The sequence below is a fragment of the Diorhabda sublineata genome, chromosome 2 (genome assembly GCF_026230105.1).
Source record: "Diorhabda sublineata isolate icDioSubl1.1 chromosome 2, icDioSubl1.1, whole genome shotgun sequence".
Lineage (NCBI taxonomy): Eukaryota > Metazoa > Arthropoda > Insecta > Coleoptera > Chrysomelidae > Diorhabda > Diorhabda sublineata.
The window spans coordinates 19072236-19094315 of record NC_079475.1 but is presented as its reverse complement, the minus strand read 5'-3'; the positions used below and the strand labels follow the sequence as shown (position 1 = coordinate 19094315).

The 22080-nt window shown below is 33.4% G+C and overlaps 1 protein-coding gene across 1 annotated transcript; it reads right to left on the bottom strand.

Moving 5' to 3' along the window:
* Positions 1 to 1377: 1377 nt before the first annotated feature.
* On the bottom strand, positions 1378 to 18048 carry LOC130440559 (testicular acid phosphatase homolog). The gene is made up of 4 exons (XM_056773809.1): positions 17765 to 18048; positions 10601 to 10702; positions 6819 to 7359; positions 1378 to 1916 (listed from the first exon to the last, which is right to left on the bottom strand). Exons 1-4 carry the CDS (start codon positions 17858 to 17860, stop codon positions 1462 to 1464), a joined length of 1194 nt encoding a protein of 397 aa, XP_056629787.1. The 5' UTR covers positions 17861 to 18048; the 3' UTR covers positions 1378 to 1461.
* Between the last annotated feature and the right edge of the window lie 4032 nt (positions 18049 to 22080).

Below are 22080 nucleotides of genomic sequence, written 5' to 3'. Positions count from 1 at the left end.
AGAGGGCCGTCATTTAGTTGATGTTTTATTTTTAAAAAATGAACTTCATTCAATTACCTAATCATCGTATTAACGATGTTTTTTAAGTGACCCCATAGGAAATAGTCTAAAGGATTCATGTCGGGTGATCGCTGTCATTCGATAAAACCACGCCTTCCAATCCATTTTCTGCGAATCACATTATTTAGGTATTGCATCACCACACACGCTTCGTCATCAGACAACACTTGAACCAACGTTACTTTGTATGGATGGAATTTATTATCACGTAAAATTTTCATTACGGATGTTTGCTAAATATCAAGTTTCCTAGATATTTGTCTAGTACTCAAGTGTGGATCGTCTTCTAACAGGGCATTAACTTTTTAAGATTTGTTGTCAGTTGATGCAGTTTTTCTGCGCCTTGATTTGGATAAATCTTTTCCTGAACCAGTTTCCTTTAACGTTTTTACTAATTTATTGACAGTAGATCTTGTTGTGGGATTTCGGTTGGGATATAAATTATTACACGTTTCTTCTTGACTTCTATGCCCATCACCGTTCTTTTTCAGATAAAGGATCATTGTGAATTTCAATAAACTTCAACAATAATGATTTATTGAAACGTCAAATTTGTTATTGTAGCAGTCATAGGTACCTAAATGTATTATTTTAACTTTGGCGGTGATAACGCAAATGTAGCTATCCGAAATTATGGCATTTAGGTTCAGGAAACATAAGATGAAAAATGATAAGGATTTCGAAAAGCGAAAAACTATATGGTCATCCATTTGAAATAACAAAGCTCATTATTTTTCCGGAAAAAGCAAAAATCTGACAACAATGTAAATACCACTATAATACGGACCGTATCATAAAACCCTTGTACACAAAAATTTATAAAAAACGTACAAGCCGTTTCCGAGATAATCGAGGCGTTCCACACATAAATCTCACTCTGTATGTATTCATATGAATTTGATTGTTACGAGGTAGATTACAGTGTACCAATTTTTAGATAGAACAATTCCAAATCTATGCATCCAAAAAATGGAAACAAACAAATGACCTACTTAGTGAAGACACAAAATCTCAGACTCATTGTCTGAGATCTCTGAAATATAAAGAATGTTACGGAATAGGTTAGACGGGAAAAGAGAAAGGACAATCAGTATCTATTGCAAATAAATTGATAGAGTAGTACGAATATCATTGGAGTGAAAATCATTGTTACAACTGATACAAAGCTACTCAAGTACCAATGGATCACCAAATTAGTCTACTCGTGTGAGTGTAAATCAGAATTCAAGAATGTTTTATAGATTTCTCCATATAAATATCTATAATATAGATGGTTGATTTATGATCCACGGAAAGGATATTTTCTGAATAAATATATTTCTTATGATTTATATATGTCAATTTATCTATTCATCAATTTAAGTGAAATGATTATAAATATACTCAAGTGACTAATTTTATTTAAATTTTCTTTTGTTTATCCGATTTAGACTTTGAATTAAATTCTTCATTGAATGCATCGTAAAATTCCTTCGCCACTGTACTAATAAATTGTGAGTTTTCTTGGCATTCTAAGTCCAGAGTTTTCACATCGATTAAAATTTTACTCAATCGATGTTTTACTTCATCTAAAGGACAATCAATTTCACAACCCTTGATCCTGATTCCTTTGAGTTTGCTTTGTTCTTTGAACCAAGCATTCACGTAGTAAGTATTATTTCTATTTTTTCTTAGTTCAAAATAAATACTACTCGCAAAAGGTACGGAACGTGGAGGATTGAAAGCCCCCAAGGAATTTAAAACACCAGCTATGTTGTAATCATGGCCGCTAAACATTTGAAATTTTTGGGATGATGTTGGATCTCTTGTCATGTCGTCAAAATACTTCAGAATCTCGAAAAGTAGAGTACCAGTTCCTGAAAGAGAAAGTAGAAATATAGAATTTTTAATACTTGATGATATTTATATCAAAAACATTTGTCAACGAAGTAACTCTGCTAGTAGTTTTCGTCTAAAAATCTCAGTATTATGAGATATTGAAAAATTCTTAGCCTACTATAGAACCAAGCAAAATTTCAATGTCAAAATATTTTATTACTCAACATATTCTCCTCTTAATTGGATACATTTATTTCAGCATTTCACCTGCAATGTCTCTAGACCTATAAAAAAATGTTCTGTAAACCGGACCTCCAAATCTTTTATTACCTCCTCGTTAGAAGGAAATTCACGATCTTTTAAACTTTTTTTCGGTTGAGGAAAGAGATGGTAGTCAGACGGAGCCAAATCTGGTGAATAAAGGGGGTGTTCTAGTAATTCAAACCCTAAATCACTAATTTTTTGCATGGCAACATGAGATTTGTTTGCAGGGGCGTAGTCCTGCAAAAACAACATACTTTTGGATAGCTTTCGGCGTCGTTTCTCTTCAATTTTTTCCCCTAGAGTTATCAGTAATGTCGAATAGTAATCTCCCTTAGCCAAAATATCAATCATGATTACACCATGGCAATCCCAAAAAAATGAAGCAAGAACTTTTCCAGCAGATTTTTGGAGACGAAACTTCTTAGGTCTTGGTGAACCATTCAATCGATTGTTGCTTTGTGTCTGGATCGTAGAAATATAGCCAAGTTTCATCCATAGTAACAATTCGGCTCAAGAAGTCTACATCGTTTTCAAATCGAGCACAGATGGAACGCGATGCTTGTACCTTTGCACGCTTTTGGTCAACATTCAATCATTTGGGGATCCATTTTGCAGCAATTTTTCTCATGTCCAAATTGACGTGAACTATATGATGAACGCGTTCGTATGAAATATTCAGTGCTTCGGATATATGATTTAGCCCAATTCGACGGTCTGATAAAATCATGTCATGAACTGCATCGATATTTTCGGGAACTGATACAGAAACTGGCCTTCCCGACCGGTTATCATCTTCAATAGGAAATTCACCTCTTTTAAAGCTTGCAGCCAAATTTTTCACGGTCGCATGACTTCGATCAACCAAGGTATTAAGCATATCTTCCTAAATCTGCTTTGCTCTTAACAGTAATACAGGGACTTGATGATGGCTCGATACTCCAATTTTTCGATTTTCACTATTTCGTGGACATCTTTTTTTTAAGTTATTACGTAACTCTGGTTTACTTTTTCGACGTCAAACTTTATACTAAAACTTTTACTAAGCTATTGTTGGTTGCTATGGTAACACAATATTTTGTTTATGGATGGAACTGATCTAGGCTACCTAGATATCAATATATCCTCGTACTATGGCAATCTAAAAATATTTAAGATACATGAGCTATAATTGAGTCTCACGTGGTTTCCTCCAGATACAAGCAAGTATCTTACTTTATTCGAAGTGTCTAGTCTTCTGCTAAACGGATTAATAATATGAATTGGTCGTCCGATTATTGGATGAATAACATGCGTGTTACCGCTACTTTTCTCAAATTAGAAGAAAATCTGATAGATTCCTGCAGATCTTAGTAATTATCACTTTTTCAGAATTTAAAATTAGTTTCTCAGCTCAAAAACAAAAAATAAATGTAGAAAAAAAATCAGTATGTAACAATCGATCTAACCAACGTAAGAAAAACCACACGATTGAAAAAATATTCTTGTTTTCAACAACATATGCAATGCTGTCATTACCAACACGTCAGTGAAGGGTAGAAAGTGTCGTATTACTCACCTCTACTTTCCGCCCTCATTTTCCACCCTATGAAATATTGTGATCGTTAAAATTTTTCCCATATATTCTTGATGAAGAGTTTTTATATTTAAAAATATAACACATTGACAAATATTATAATACTTATTTAATAGCAAATAATAAAAACTAACAATGAACTCAAATACAACAAACTACTTATTGAAATTAATAGTTAAATTTTAATTATTATGAGCGTTTATAGAAATATTTAAGCCAGTACCAGCTCTGGCGTCTCCAACAGTTACCTCTTTGGTCGACAAATTACTTTGTTGTTGAATGACTAAGGTTTGTGAACTACTTGCAACAGCTTCAGAAGACATGGCATATTGGAACAGCATGTTGGCAGTTTTGGTTTTATTCTCTATTGAGTTATCCACATAACCTTCTGCTACAGTACTAGATTTCCATCCTCCCAGACATTTTAATTAGAGTACATTTGCACCGCTGTTGGCAAGTTAACGTAGCGGTGGTTCTTCTGAGAGCGTGGCCTATAAAGCCTCTCGAATCCTCTAAATTCAAAAAGGTAGTAATTTTTTGGGGAAAATTAGCTATTGTATTGTGCCCAATTGGTTGATTTCTTACTATTTTTCCTCTAAGCTGGATAAAAAATCTATAGATTTATATCTTTTTACTCAAATTCATGTAGTCTCGAATGATCTTTACCCGTACTGGAGCAGCCATGAAAAATTATCTACTTGTATGTGTTCTGGAATCTGGAATTTCAACCGAGATTTTTTCTTCAAAAGAAGCAAAAATTTTCATTTCCACTAATTCCACTATAAGCTCAAACACGATTTAAAAAAAAATACTTATTTAAAGATCATAAACATATTACCTTTATCGGTAGATATTCATTTAGAGCTTTATTTGAAAAATCCTTTAAATATTTCCTGTAAAATACGTTCGTTTTTTTGGCCTGAAGTCCACATTTTGTAGTTTTAGGAAGGCCGACAGTTTCCCATGTTTCGAAAGAACACTTTTTTCTTCAATTTGTAGCATCATACTGTACATTGCTCACAAAGTGGCAAAGACGGCTTTTTTATGCTGAGAGTACACTTTCGGAACTGGTATTGTTCACCTTTTTTTTCTTCGCACTACTTATATAGGAATAGCTTTTAAGTAGTAATGCTTACTTTTATCTGGCACCAACCCGAATGTCTTATTTCTGGAGGGTTACAATCCATCAATCTCTATCGAAGGGCATTTCTCTCAATTTATAATTAGCGAATTTAATTTATATTAGTGAAAGATGTTTACCACATAGCAACAGTAACAATATAGGTACCTGCTTGATTATTCTGAGAAAAATGCCTGGTAATTTTTCTTAAATGTAAAAAGATCTATCAGTTTTGATTGAAATATGATGGTTGTAAATAGAATACAATACAAACCTCGGTAGGAAGTTTCATTCCTGTCTCGAGATCGTAGCTAAACTTAACGCTTCGCGCCTTGGTTGAGATTTATTTATAATTATTCACTCATTTATTACATCTAATCTCTCGACAGTGATGAAATTTTTCCCACCTCGATGGGTAATATACTAATATTTTTAAACTTCACGAATTATGCAGGTTTTATTAATTAAATTGATTAAAACTAAAAATTATTTAGGTTAGGTCAGAGTATACAATTCAGAGATAATATAAAAAATTAAAAATATAGAAAGAGATGAAAGCTTAGAAAAATAGCAGCGTGAATGGCAGAAAGAGGGTTCTAAGGCTGCTTGGACGAGGACTCTAATACCAGACGTGAAGGCGGGGTATAAATGTGCACACCGCCGCATAAATTACTTTTTTAAACAACCCATGCCCTGTCCATGTTTAAAAAATTCACATACGGAAAAAAAGCCAGAGACCACCTATGCCTCCGATGCGGTGTGCCAGAGGTCCCGCATCACGTGGTATTGGAGTATCCAATAAAAAAACGGCACTCTCGACTGTAAGACCATGATGTCTGCTGCCATCAATAGTGAAAAAGTCTACGACCAGGTCATTGAAACCGTAACTGTGGTAATGAAGAAAAAAGAAAAAAAAAGATATAGATAGAGAGCGTGACGGATAAGTCGTATGTGTTTTGTGTTTGTGATTAATTTATTTTTGTAACGTATTGTATCCGCCTCAAACTAATTTTATTTTTTAATTTATTTATTTATTTTTCTTTAATTTAATTAGTTAAAGGAGTTATTTTATCTATACAATTTTTTAAATACCTTTTATTTATACATTTATTTTAACCTTTTATCTATAATTATACACCCTTTTAAGTTTTCATTTATACTTATGTACATATTTTAACTTTTTTAATTTTTACACATAGGTTTATGTTCTTATTTATTTAGGTTAGGTTAGGTTAGGTTGGGTAAGGTTATGTTAGGTTACGCCGATGATATGACAATTTGTTCTCCTCCTGGCGTACACTACTCTCGTGGAGTATCAGCTTTCACCGTGCCTCAGGGCAAAAAAATAGGTTAGGTTAGGTTATCTTTCTTATAAGCCAAGTTTACATAAATTTACAGTAGCTCTATACTTTGGACCTATCGCAGAAGCGCTACGTTAAAAAAAAACACCTAACAGAACAGCTTTTTCAATTTTTCCTTTTTAAAATCTTGTAATGAATATTGCATTTTATTTTCCAAAGTGTTTTCTCAAACAATTCACTTACTATCGGACGATTAAGTTATTTAATAGACGATTAAGTTATTTTATTCCTCCGTTTAGCAGACGACTAGCAATAACCAACTTTATTTAACTTATTCGTAGTAAGATGTCAAACTCAAAATATCAGAAAAGAGAAGAGGATATATAATGTTATCCCATAAAAAACATAAAAGGTGAGTAACAATGAAATTAACGAAGTAAATTAAGTAGTGTTCTTCTTTCTTCCTGTATTTAAAAGTTAATTACAGACAGCTCAACTCTCGAAATTCCTTCCGTCATTAATGGATATTTTGATTGAATTCAATATTTTCATGCTTCCTATGTTCAGGGATCCAAAAATCCATCTCCTACTTTCTTTTCGCCAGCTAGCTCCATCAGATATTATTTCATATATGAATATTCCCAATAATAATTTTTCACAATATCAAAAATAATGTACTTACCCAATCTCTGCAACTTGACAGTATGTGAAAATGAGTCAAAATATAGTGCATCCAAATCCGACAGCGGCTGTGGATAAATATGTTTGGCCCATTTCGGTAATGGCAAACCTATGCTGTGTTCAGCTGCCAAACAATCATAAACATTATGTACTTCCCTCAAACTGGTTACATTTTCGCCTGAATTTTGAGAAATATACCGATAAAGCTTAGTATACTTCTCATTAATTGCTAACGATTCATTTCTAGCCAAATAATTTGACCGTTCTATATAATAACTTTTACATGAAAAAGACGGGAAAGTATTGAATACTTTGGGATCAGCTGTATGAACAGGGATTGGATGCCAATCAGAGAATGGATGCCATATATCGTCAGTTGTTGCCGGATATAATCCATATAAATTGGATAATGCAGACATATGAGTTCTTTCCACGTCAGTTGTTCTGGCGTAAAATATAGACTTATCGTACTTCTGAGGTAACCAGCCTCCGTAACGTTCTCGTGTAAATTGACCCAAGCGATATTGTTGACGTTTGCCTTCCTAAAAATTGGATAAAAAAATATAAAACGGACAATAACAGCGGCAGAAAATGTGAGTTTAAATATGATTAAAATATAATATATGTCACTGAAGAAATCATTAAAATATATAAAAGTTAGAAGACTACAAAAATAAATTCAGTTTTTACGAGAAGAAGAATTCCAAATAAATCAAAAATAGAGACACGAAAATTTGTTATTTCAGTAATATTGATGGACAATAAGTCAACCAAGACATTTTTTTAGCAGAGGAAATGCATTTACTTGTTAACACATTACTTCGTGTTCAAGCGGTCTGCTTTAAGTCAGACTTTCTGGTATATAGAACACCCTGAATGTATCAAGACAAGAAAGTAGTTTTCCTCTGTTAACATGATAGTGTTACTGATAGCTTGACGATGTGCGACTCCAATCACCGTCAATTGTTGACAATAAAAAAACATGTGCCGTAAATTATTCTGCAGTCTGTACGATTCGAAAAATTTGTGGAGAGTTGTTCTTGATGGTTTCGTTTATCGTGACTGGAGGTAAATATCTTTTCTCATCATTCTTTTTATTGAGGCCACCGAAACGAAGATCGTTTTTTTTGGGGGGGTTATGATAGCCATTCAAATAAGGGTAATCCGAGCCGGCCACCATTATCCGATTTATGTAATTATGTTTTGTGATGTGCTTAACATCTTTCCAGATGCTTACATTGCACAAAAGGACAACCAATAAGGGTTTCTGGACTCCACAGAACCTTACGGCTGCTGTCACTGCTATAAGAAATGGTCGGTCCGTCCGGGAGGTATCTTGAACTTTTAACATACCAATCAGCACGTTACAAAAAAGGATACAAGCGAATAAATACGACGATCCAAATCTAGGTCGTAACCCATTGTTTTCTAAAGTTGAAGAACAAAAACTTGCAAAACACGTGATAAAGTTTTCAAAGTCATTTTATGGACTTTCAAGACAAGAAGTCAAGAAATGTGACTATGCAGACACAAACTATTTGAGATGCCCGTTTAACAAGCATAAGAAAAACGCAGATGATGGATGGCATCGTGGCTTTTTGAAACGCAATTTAACTTTTGCACTTCTACCTCACAGAAACCTGGAAAAATAATCGCTAAGAGGGGATTAAAGCAAGTTCCTCCAAGAACGGGAAACATAAAAGTATGCATTCAGTGTATCGGGGATTTATGTTCCCCAGTGTTTATTTATGATAGAGAACAAGTTAATTCTTTGCTTCAAAAAAAGGTCCTTCAGGGGCAGCATGTTTAGATAACGAGGGAAACCCCTGAAATTTTAAAGCTAACGGAATCGTTCTTTTGGAAATCTTCCCACATACTTCACATCACATTAATGCAGTGTGATAAATATTAGAAAAATCATGCGTATGAAAAAATAACTCCCTTTGAAATAGCTGAGCTTTTCAATAACGCATACATGAGAATTGCTACTTTGGAAAAAGTGGCTAAGGGATTCTAAGTATCTGGCCTGATAATCCTGAAATATTCTTTGTGGAGGACTACGCACCATCCAATCTATATAGATCTACGGATCCCAATGAACCACAACAGCAAGGAATTTCTCAAAACACTCCAGAACAAACTCGGAATCCTCCACATACGCAACCATCCAATCAACAACCAGAACACAATGTGGTTCTTGAAGCTACTTTTCAAGAAATTGTACCATTACCGGGACCGTCGAAACCTACTAAAGATGAAACTAAAAGGTGATTAAAGAAACAAATATCTGTAATAATAACTTCTACGCCGAACAAGGACTGTTTAATCGAAAAGGCAAATAAAAAAATTGCAAAGAAGAAAACCAATAGAAAGGCGGAGGCTGCTGTTTTTAGAAAGAGAGTAAAGTTACCAAGACGTTCAAAATCAGGACAGCGTGGAAATTCTTCAGACAACAGAAGTTCGGGTGAAAATATGAGTGAGGAAGAATTAGAGAAAAATAATGACATCTGGTTAAGATGTATTTTTTGCAGGAATTGGGCATATAAAGCTTGCACGGGGGTGGAAGAATAAAAGGGTTTGTGAATATTACGTTAGAAAAAACAGGGTGTAATAATGGGAGCCACATAATCATTCCTGTTTTTGACTTATGAACTTTATGTTGTTGAACTATAAAAGAGTATATTTTCCTGTGTCTACTGTATTTAAGAAATTATTGAGCAGAATTGAGGGTTGTGATAGCAAATAAACTTGAGGGGCCCCCATTACCTTGACTTCCCCCAAGATAAAACCCAACATTGTCATGGTGTCTCTCTGTCCAATGTTGTATGCGTCATATGTTGTCCTCGTTATAAATGTACTTTCAGATGATCATGGTTTTAACATCAACATCAAAAAGACCAAATCCATGACTATCTCCTACCATCATCCCATGTCTATCAACGTAAATGGTGGCATCATCGAAAATGTCCAGAAAATTAAATACCTGTGATGTTACGAAATATATAGACCCAGATATAGAAATAAGATCACATAACGAGCAAGCAAGAAATGTCTTTCTAAATATGAGACAATTGTTCACATCCCGAGCACTCGACCCTAAAATCCGGTACCGAATGGTGAAATGCTATGTATACAGCACCTTATTATAAGGAACGGAGACTTGGACTCACTAAGGCGCTTAGAGAGTTTCGAAATGTGGATCTTTCGGAGGATACTGAGTATTCTGTGTACCACCCATTTCACTAATTAAGAAGAGAACTTATAAAATCAACAAAAACTCGAAAAACCTCGTATCTAGTACATATCTAGGAAAATGAGAAATACTTTTGCAACTTCTGATCGAAGGAAAAATCGAGGGAAAACGTAGTTCTGGCAGACGACAGGCTTCTTGGATGAAGAATATTCGCGAGTAGACCGGCTTAGACTCTCAGACACTGATAAGAAGGGCCAGAGACAGAAATGACTTTGCTGGGTTTATCGCCAATATTCGTTAGAAGAGGGCACCCAAAGAAGAAGAAGAAAATGTTTAATGTAGTTTTCCTTTTCCTTTTTATAAACTGAATGTTAGAAACTGTTCGATGATGATAATTCTAAAGCTGCACATGATAATTTATGACTTGTTTCCCCTTTCAAAGAATTCTAGCAATAATATTTTACTCAAAATCAATTTCTCAGTTTGAATATTGCAGGTTTCTTTCGATATATTATTAGTATCCTCGTAAAAATTGAAATACAAAGATTGAAATAAATTGAAAAAAGTACTCAAAAATCATATATCCTTACCCCTGTTAATTGACCCTCGCCGAGACCTCCCCAATATATTTTATCGGAATAAGGATCATTGGTATAAAACGTAACTGGTGTTCTGTGTCCGTGTCGAAAAAGCTGTAAATAACAGATTGAAACAAATAAAAAAGTTATTGAATTATGCATTAATTAATTAATTAGGCTGTTTTATAAATTACAAACAGAGAATATTTCTTCTAATACTGCCGTTTCATGCCAATTGGTATATCAATAACCAACGTGCTACGAATATTAGGGAGTTATAATAATTCACTATAGTGTTTAATGAATGGGTCATTTTTGAAATAGGAATCGTGTCTGATTTCAGTTCAAGGCTCTTCACTCTTCGCTAGTCTCTCATCTCATTATAGCGGCTGAAAATCATAACAATAATAGTTTTCCTCTAATATATAACAGTTGTTCCAAACGTCAGCTGCACCGATAGCGGTGGAGCTAAATAAACAAAAACATAAAAAAGTCGTTGGAAAAAATATGTTTCGATGATTTGCATAATGTATAGAATTATTGTTTCAATCTCATTGAAAAAAAAAAAAAATAATCGTCAGCTGTATTGATGAGCAATTTTTTTATATACAAGGAAAGTGTTTTTGTTTTCATGTAGTGGATTGTGTTACACAATAGTTGAAGTTCATTTTGTTTCATTAAAAAAAATAGAGTTATTGCAATTTTGTTTCAAAAAGTGTAGCGTCTATCCCGCTTTCACTCTATCCTTTGTAGCAGATATATTGATCAGTATTTGTTGTGCTGTCCTGACAAAAAGTCTTATGCAGAAACAAAACAAATTTGTTTATGTTGTTGAAAAATAAATAAACCGCTTCATTGGTACTCTTTCTATAGAAAGGGAAGATAAAAATTAAAGACCATCCTATTGTCTACTCTAATATAAGTACATATTTACAGCTTCTGGAAATTTGCTCTAGTTTTCCAAAATACTCGTTTCAGCTAAAATAATTTCAGTTATCCGAAACTTCCGTTATAATCGGAAGTGGATCCAAACTTCCTTATTTTACACGGAATGCTATGGCTATGGTATAAATTTTTGGAATCTACGCAAAATTTCAATTCAGCTTTATATGAGGCATCGAATGCCTAAAGTCCACCATTTTTTAATTACTTCACATTTTCGAAACTTTTGGACACTAAAAAAATTATATTTCTAAGTTTAAGTGAGTCAGGTCTAATATTTTCGAAATTTGGACAAATAACACTTACAGCTTTCAAAATGTGTGAAAACCTTGACAAAAATTTATATAGGGTGTTTAGAAAATGGTGCCGAATTTCGTTATCTAAAAACTTTGAAAACTTGGTTTTTTTGAATAGCAATCCCCATTTTGTCTTCACCATTGGATTCTACGCTTTGAATTAAGGGGACTTCGTTAGTAAATCCATATATCTCAGATTAACGGTCTTAGTAGAAACATGAAAAAATTGAAATCCTCATGGTTTCTAATTGTCGGTTGTTTAGCTAATATACAAATATAATATATAATATACAAACAAAACAAGATTGCATGCCTCCAAAAATTTCGAAAATGTGAAATAATTGAAAAATGGTGGACTTTAGGCATACGATGCCTCTTATAAGGTTATATTGAAATTTTGTGTAAATTCCAAAGATTTAATAAAAACCATCACATTCCTCTTAAAATACCGAAGTTTGGGTCCACTTACGGTATAATTAGAAGTTTCAGAAAATTGAAATTATTTTAGTAGTATTTTGGAAAATTCATGCATGCAAATTTTCAGAACAGTAGTCCTAGTGCTGTCCCATATACATTACTTAGTTTCGAAAAAATAAATATTTTTGTATATAATTTGAAACTTATACAAAATCAATAAATATACTGTAATGTTATTTGTATTGAATCAATAATTATTAGATCGAAAGTTTAAGATAATTTGATAATAAAATAACAAAAAATCGTCGTCATTTGATGGTTTGTGGTGATAAGATTGTTAGTTTATGTTAAAATCGTCAGTTTATTTGTTTGACTATGAACGCTCAAATGCATCAATCACACAAAGTGTTTCTTACGCTGTCTTACGGTCTTACCTCTGTAAAAAATACATTTGAGATTTTTTTTATTATTTGAAAAGTATAAAAATTTTGATGATGAATTTTAGTATAGAATGAATTTATTTGTTAAATTTTCAATGAGATTCTTTCACGTGACTATCATATGATTATATATGCCGATTATAATTTTTTTTTCTTTTTTCTAATGCAAATGAATTTTGCTAATATTCACCTGGCAGCTTGTTGAATTTATAGTCAAGGCAAAATACCTAGATGAAGGAAATATGCGTGAATAGTTTGGGTTTTTTAATGAAGGAAGGACAAATCTTGTTTAAATGTTAATGGTGATTATGTTGAAAAGTGATGAAATATTCATATTCTAGATTTTATTACAATTTACGTTCATAAGGCAATTTTACTTCTTCTCCATCACAAAACAAGTCTTACCTATAAAATTACCTTTGGATATTAATAAATAGGACACAGAAATAAATCTCACTGACTATTGTAAAATCAGTATCAGGATATTAGATTACTGGATGAATTATAACTGTTGAAACATTCTAGATAAGCTATAGAAAAACCCTCTAATGGAATAAAAGACAATGTCAATTTACTAGACAGTTTTCTGACTCTAATGACAATTAGAGATTATGTGAGGTTCAGAAAGTTCTCCTTAAACACATATAAAAACAAATATTCATACTGGATATGGCTTTATTGTTCAAAATATTCTCCATTATTATCAATACACTTTCGGATGCATTTGAACCAATTTTTGGAGCATTTTCTCCATTCCGATACAGATACCTCCAAAACAGTTGATTTGAACGCATCAACCGCTTCTTCAGGATGGAAAAACGTTGACCCAGTAATTCATTTTTGATCTGTGGGAATAAGAAGATATCATTGTGTGCCAAACTAAGACTGTACGGCGGGTAACACATCAGTTCGATGTTTTCGCTGTTCAAAAACGTTTTTGTTTGTACTGATGCGTGAAAGCTTGCTTGGTCATGGTGGAGAATTATTAGTCTTCTATGATTGGTTTCCTTGATTTTTTCAAATACTTCTGACAAATAAATATTGATGTACCATTCAGAATATACCGTTCTTCGTTAGTCTAGTGGAACGATCTCATGAAGCACCGCGATTCAGTTTTTTCAGCATTTCTTTGCAGCGATTATCAAATTAAACGGTATTCAACGCGAAAAAATCTTTTTGACAAACAAAAGTTCATGCAATATTCAATGTATGCGAGTGAAACTAATGCAAAGTATGCCTAAATCTCACGGTATGTCACATGACGATCTTGCAATATCAATTTACGCACAGCATCGGTGTTTCTTGGCACAACGGCCGATTTTGGACGATCTTTAAGAAATTAATCCTGTAGCGAAGTGCGGCCACATTCGAATTCGGAACTTTATCACCAAAAGACAAATCGAGCTGATCGACACACTGTTATTGGTTTAATTCACGTCGAAATTCGTAAAAAATTATTTTTTCACCAAGATGAATGTTTCAAGTATCTGTTACCAACTCAAATAGCACTCATATGACAACACGTTCTAAGTAGGTTCACCATTAAAAATGTGAAACTTTATGACGGCAATGTCAAATTTGACATACCCACATCAGTGTAGCTATATCCTAAAACTTAAGTAGCAGCCCTCGTAACTGATCCGTGGTTTTTTGACTTGTAGATCGAGTCTTCTATCTTCACGTAAAAAGTAGATCCTTCCACAAAGTTATCGATATCTATACCGAATATTTTTAAGAAATGAAAATCTTTGACTTTTAAATTAAACTAAACTTAAAGGAGACATATTTTTGAACGAAGTATTTCTACAGTTCTCAACTATGTTATTCAATAAATCACTCAAGGTCAACCGTCTAGGATTAAAACTAATGAGGAAATTATCAATATTCTAAGTGGCAAATCTTGTATATTACATTTATATCATTTAACCTAACAGTTACAATTGATACATAAACAGAAAAAGGTGAGTATGAGATTCGTTCCTTTGAATCTCAAAAAATCCGTTTAGAATGCTAGTCGTGAATTAGGGATTCCTGTAACGATTATTTGGATCATATCTTAAGCTCAAATCATATTGTGTGCATCTGCAGCTCACATGATAGTACAAGTACAATAATGTTCATCTAATTTGAATGTTTTTCGTTCCATATCCTTGAGGAAAGTTTATGGACTCTTTTGGTGAAGTAGCTGTAACTGAAACATATTATCCTCACACTCGACAACTAGACATTTTTCATCAGTTAAGAGACAATCAATCAACGATTTCTCATTAATCTGTGAAATTTCTGTTTAAATGTTGTTTTGGTACTTCACACTGTTCAAAAAAGTTATTGTTTGGAATGATGTATGAGATCTCGCATTGTCGTCGTGAGGAATGATTCGTCTTCTGGTAATTGTTTCCCTGTTTTTTTCTTCTTCTTCTGGCAAACAAATTTTGGTGTACCAATAATTCCATTCATATTTAACCAGTTAACATTGTTTTAATGGAACAGTGGAGACTTGTCTATTGTTCCGAAAAACCAAGCATCCATTTGTTTCGAAGTGCTTCGTGCGTGACTAGCTTGTGTTGAATTTGACTAGTCTTTAAAGGTCTACAGGGTGAGTCGGGAGGAGCGCACCAAACTCTAGAGTGTATTATACATGTGAAAATAATGTAAAAAAACTAATATGTTCTTATCCGATTTTCATTTGTTTTCAAGTTATAGCATATTAACAAATAAACAAATTATCACATGAAAATTTTCTTAATCATAGCGTTATCTCAATATGTTCAAAAATACCGCCATTGACTAAACATTTTCTGCTTCGTCTACGAAAAGCGTTTGTTGCTCTCCCGATTGATTCATTTCTTTCTTCTTTAATATGGGCTGCAGTATTCTCAATTCGTCTGATTAGTGCATCCCGTGTGTCCACTTTTATTTTGTAGACTTCATTTCTTATTCAACCCCATAAACAAAAATCTAGTTGTGAGAGGTCTGGAGATCTTGCAGGCCAATTAATGGGACCTCCACGATCAATCTAACGCCCCGGAAAACGTTCGTCCAAATGTTGTTTGACCTGATGAGCGACATGTGCAGGAGCTCTATCGTGCTGATAGTACATCTGCATTCTAATATTTACAGGAAGATCCTCTAGTAGGCCATGTAATTCATTTTGTAAAAAATTTAGGTAGTTGTCTCCTGTGAGACGATTCTCCATATGGAAGGACCAATTAAATAACTGTCAACCATACCACACCACACGTTTACAGAAAACCGATGTTGACAATTGCTTTCGACTGTTGCGTGGGGATTTTCGTCCGACCATACCAGATAGTTACGAGTATTATTAATGCCATCACAGGTAAATGTAGCTTCATCCGTAAAGAGTATACTAGATACAACACGATGATTATTATTTATCCACCGACAAAACTTCATACGGTTAGCGTATTCTTGTGGTTGTAGGAGCTGTACTCTCTGTACGTGATGAGGATATAAGCCTTGTTCGTGGAGTGTGTTTATCACCCTTTTTTGTGGAAATCTACCAGTGCTGACATATCCAGTCTCGTACAATTTGTTCAAAACTCTAATAAATACGTTTTATCAGGATATCTTTAGTATGGAAAACGTTGACGATATTCTTCAGCAGCAGCTGTAGCATTTCCATAACAGACATCATAAACAAACACTATATTTGCATATTCTAAATTTGAATAAGTATCTGGCATTTTGCGACACTAACAATCACAACAAATTCTAAATTAAACGTTCAGTTACTGTTCACTGTACACTGAGAGTTCATCAAAACTTTGCCTTTGATAACTTGAAAACAACTCACCCTGTATACAGTCGATTTCTATTCAGTTATGGTTTTTTTTGCATAGATTCATGATTCGTCACCTGTTACGATCTGAGATGTTTTTTGAAGCACCGCGATTGAATATTTTCAGAATTTATTTGTACTAATCGACACGAGCAGTTTTATAAACGATTGTCAAGTTATGCGGTATCCAACGCGAATAAATCTTCTTCACAACCAAATGTTCATGCTTTATTGAATATGTGTCAGTGGAACTAATAAGAAATGACCAAATTTGCCTAAATCTCTCAGAATGTCCAGTGACAATCTTGCATTATTAGTTTATGCACAGCATTGACATTTTCTGTCACAACAGATGATTTTGGAGAACATTCATCCTGTGGCAAAGGACGACCACGATTGAATTGGAAAATCCAGCAAACAATGGTGGCTCGGGATAGAACTCCATCACGAAAAGTCGAGGCGAGTTGATCGTCAATTCTGCTGTTTAATTAATCCTTGTGGAGAGTCATAGAAAATCATCGCATAAAAATGTGATTTAATTCCATTTATTGACCAGGATGAATATTTCAAGTATCTCTAAAAAACTGAAATATGACGCGTATAACAACACATTCTGAAAAGTTCAGCATTAAACATTTCAAACATCACGAGGCAATGTCTAGCTGTTTGTGAAATTCCGCGTATTTTGAGCGCTTCTTATAATTAATTTTAATTATAATGCTTCATTTTGTAAGATCCGATTGAAAATAAAGATTAATATCAATAACAAATTGATTAAAGAGCAGTCAACTGAACCCAAGAATGAGAGATACAACAGAGAAACAATTTTCTACTCTTGCTGGACAAATTATATAATTATCTCAAGCGAAAATCCTGAGAAGAAACGTGAATTCAATATAACCCAATTTTCCACGTCCATTATTTGATATGAATATGAAAAAATCATATACAGGGTGATATATTTGAAATAACAAAATAGTACCGGCCATATCATAAGACCCTTGTATACAAAAATTTATAAAAATCGCACAAGCTGTTTCCGAGATAATTTAGGTGTTCCATACATAAGTCACTCTGTATACAGATTCTATAGATTGAAAAATTGATAAAAAATAGAATACAGAAATATTAATCGTAGAACATAAGCATGCTTATGTAAATCTGTTCACTTACGTTTTCAAAAACGAGTTTTATAGCTTCCGTCTCACGGTTTCTAAATAGTGATTAAAATCAAAAACCTCGTGCAACATTCAATAATCAAATTAACTTAATCACTTACCTGAACTACTGCGACTAAATTCTCATTAGAATGAAAAGTTGTAATAACCGTCCTTGTTAAACAAATTATAAATAGTATTTGGAAAAAACTGACCATTTTTCCGTAGCACTTCTTGTTTGTTGCAAAATATGTCACTACTTATAACTTGTAGATGTAAAATATCAATGAACAAGTTTATTCCAATGAAAAGTATATGCTGTATATTATAAGGTAAGATGAAAAATTGAATAAAGAAAGGTTAAAATTTAATGCAGTAGATGCGGGGTCAGTGGTATTAACAGAGTGAGGCAAACAGGTATGATAGTATTATCAAGGATTTTAAAGAATACAAGAATTAATTCACAACGATCGTAGTAGGGAAATATATTTGTGTAAATTAAAATATCATTATAAAATATCCGTGAAATTTGTCCATGGATTGAAAGGCATAATAGTAGTAAGAGATTTTATAAAAAAATTGTCGAGAGTAGCACTACTCAATTCAGTTACATTCCTTTACACGAGTTAATCAATCACAGTCAGAAAGCATAACCATAAATGTCAACATCTTAAATATTGGAAAAAATTAGGTATTCATACGTCAGCTAGAAGATATTTCTTAGATATTAGATACTTTACTAAATTAAAAAAATAGTTATGTGGTGGAGCAGTGCTGATAAGGAATTTTTATCAATGATAGTTCATATTTCCAGTAGGCTGTTTGGCGACTAACATGTTAATTTACAGAAAATGAATATTGAATAGCTTCTTGCTCAAAGATATAAAAAAATATTTAAAAGATGACAGTCATTTCTTAAATATTTGTAGAGGGGGTCTTTTTGGTCTTTTTATCATCGGTATACGTCGATTATTGTTATAAGAGAGATATTAGTCAATTGTCAATTCCCTCCAATCTACAAGCCTTTATTTCCAAATAGAGAATATTTATTCAATTGACCAAATTGCATTAATGTACTTTTAGTTTAGCACTCAGTCAACCCCACAAAAAGAAATCCAGGAGCATTAAATAGAGATATTTAGTTCCCCAAAAGACTTAGGTACTTAGTACCTCTATATTTTTTGTATTTGTGGAACACCAAACGCTGTCGTGCATACTTTCTGTCACAAACTACTGACCTTACCGGAGTCCTTACTGCTAAAAAGCAAACTAATTCTATGCGGCGATCTCTATTTTGGTTATTCCAGTGAGTGTACTGGTCAAGAATGTCTTCAGTCAACATTTGATTCTTTTGGTATGGTCATCCATATAACGGTACCAACCAGATTAACTAAAACCAGTTCTAGTACTATAGACTTTGTTGTATCATCGTATGATCCTGAATCCACTGACTGTACTGTCGTTAATTCGGTTGAATCCAATATTAAAAATTCTTCTCGCAAACTAATCCGTATCGTTTCGGAAAAAATATCTCAAAACTTCAAGCAACGTTGTCGAACAACTGACTGCAACATTCTCTTTGGTGATGAAAACATTCTAGATTCATTAAATCACTAACTATTCTGGCATCCACTTCTTTTCCACTCAGACGTACTAAAAATTAGTAAAATAAACCCTGGTCCACTAAAGGTTTACTTATATCTACAAAGATCATGCGATTCGTATATAAGAAAATTCTCGGATAGCGTCTTGTTCAAAATTACGCTAAACTATACGGAACAACTTATCATAAGACAATAAAAGTGCCAAAGCTTCTTTTTCTTGTAATGTTTCTAAAGAAACATTGTCCATTGTGAATGATCTAAGAAATAAGGATTCTTCATCCAGCATAATCTCTACTTCACCTGAGAACCTCAATAATTACTTTGTGAATGTAGGCAAAAGTTTATCAAATTCTATAACCCCTTCTCATGACCCTCTTTCATATTTCCTGATGCTTGCGCTAACTTACATAGTTTCTTCTTTATGTCCGGAGTTTTAGCACATCAAAAATTAAAACTCATCTGGAACTTATGGACTTACATTAAATATGTTTTCCGATTGCACATTAAATCACTTTACTAATTTGATTAACTTTTTATTTCAAAATGGCACTTTTCCCAACTGCCTTAAGACGGTTATAATTATACCTCTGCATAAAGCAACAGATAAAAATTTAGCATCGAATTATCGCCCAATTGTACTCCTTCCCATGTTATCTAAGACCATAGAAATATTGGTAAAAAACAGGCTTTAATCAATTCTGTTTAAATATAAAATACTTACTACCCATCAATTTGAGTTTTCAAGTAACAAATGAACAAATGAAGTGTACGACTTTTTGTGATCTTTCTAAGGCTTTCGATTTTGTTGATCCTAATATTTTATCAAAAAATTACAGTACTACAGTTTCAAGGAAAAGCCTCTCGCATGGTTTGAGTCATACCTTACTAACAGAAGTCAGCTTGTAAGGGTTGATACAACGATGTACTCTTGCAAGCTAATAGAATGTGGAGTGCCCCAAAGTTCAGTACCAGGCCTTATTCTGTTTCTTCTATTCTGTTTCTGAACGACATCGCCTATATAGTCATCAGTGATGAAATTTGTCCATTTGCAGACGAAACGAGTTTCTCTTAGTTTCTCTTAGAGCAACCCTAATCTCACGGCACTTTATAGGACCATGTCTAGTGACCTAATCACCCTTAAATCATGGTGCGATTCTAATCTTCTCTGTCTCAACGTTTCTAAAACCAAAGTTCTATCGCATAAAAGTACATTGCTGCCTTTTTTATCAATTAACACCACCATTGATGTCGTTGAATTTGTAAAATTCTTGAGGCTTGTTGTGGACAATTCCTTGAAACGGTAGTTACATAATACCGCTTTATTTATGTATGTAATGTAAAGGTGCGCTTTATTGGATAAAGAGATTATCTTCGGAGTACCTACCATCTATTACAAATTCCTACCATCACATTTATTTTAAGAGAACATTGGGTATGTGTTTCGTGAAATATATTAGTATTTTCGTCATTCCAGTAACAGAAATTGTGTCAATTGACAGTACCATTTTCAAAAAAGGGCATATATTTAAAAATATTTTCTTTTCGGTGGAATTTTTAACTGACAGGTACTTCCAAGTTAGTTATCCATCCTATCCTATCATCCCTACATCCTATAATAGCTGCAGTGCCACAAGGTAGTGTACTGGGCTCCATACTCAACCTGATCTACACAGTTGATCTCTCTACAACTGCACACTCAGCTGTTGCTACATACGCCGATGAGACTGAAATAGTTTCATCCCATACTGAACCGGTTATGGCCTCAATATATCTGAAAAACTATATGAACATAATCCAATATTAGCTTAATAGATAGCGTACAAAAGTCAATGAATCTAAGAATATCAATGTAACCTTCACACTTTCACTGCAATGAACCTTAATAATCAATATATACCAAAAGCAGATGACGATAGATACCTTGGTTTACATCTAGATCTAAAGATTACGTGGAGGGAACACATATGGACCAAATAACACACCTCTTTTTAAAACTCCGCAACACGTGTTGGTTGATCGGAAGATACTTCTAACTAAGTGTAAGTAATAAACTCTTACTTTACAAAGTAATCATCAAATCAATTTGGAATGTAATTATGGGGTACTGAATGTAACTCCAATATCGATATACTGAAAAGTTTTCAATCCAAACTATTAAGACAGATTTTTAATACCCCTTGCTTATGTCTAATGATGTGATACGTAGGGACCTAAAAGTTCCTACGGTAGAAGAAGAGATCATGAATACAGCGCAACTTATGTAAGCTGGTCGGAACTACACCCGAAGAATCTGGCGGTTAATCTACTGGACAGTAGCCAGGAACAATAAAGACTAAACCGTGTAAAAAACTTGATTCAGTTGATGGGTTTGTGTAAATATTGAAATGAATTCAACAGATTGCAAAACCTAATATATATATTAAATGGAAAGAAGTCTTCATTTATATTTATACACTACATGGTAGTGATATCTTCGAAAGGAATGAGTTAAAGAATTTTTTTAAAGACAAGTCCCATTTCATGCAGACAATCCTCACCTGGGTATAAATCTAACAATACCCTGTGGAATATTTATGAACGCAGAGAATGGTAACTTTTTAAGTAAATACTCAAAAAGTGAATGGTGGTTCCACCTAGGAATTATGAATCGGAAGAGAATGTAGTGAGATGGTAAGATGTCAGTGGAAAGAGAAAGAGGAAACAGTTACACAAAATAAGAGAAAATTAAGTAAACGTGAGAAAATTTAGACGAAAGAATATAAATACTTTATTGAATGGTTTAAAAAATGAGAATTAGAAGGAATAAGATAAATTTCAGGGAAGACCGCAATCAA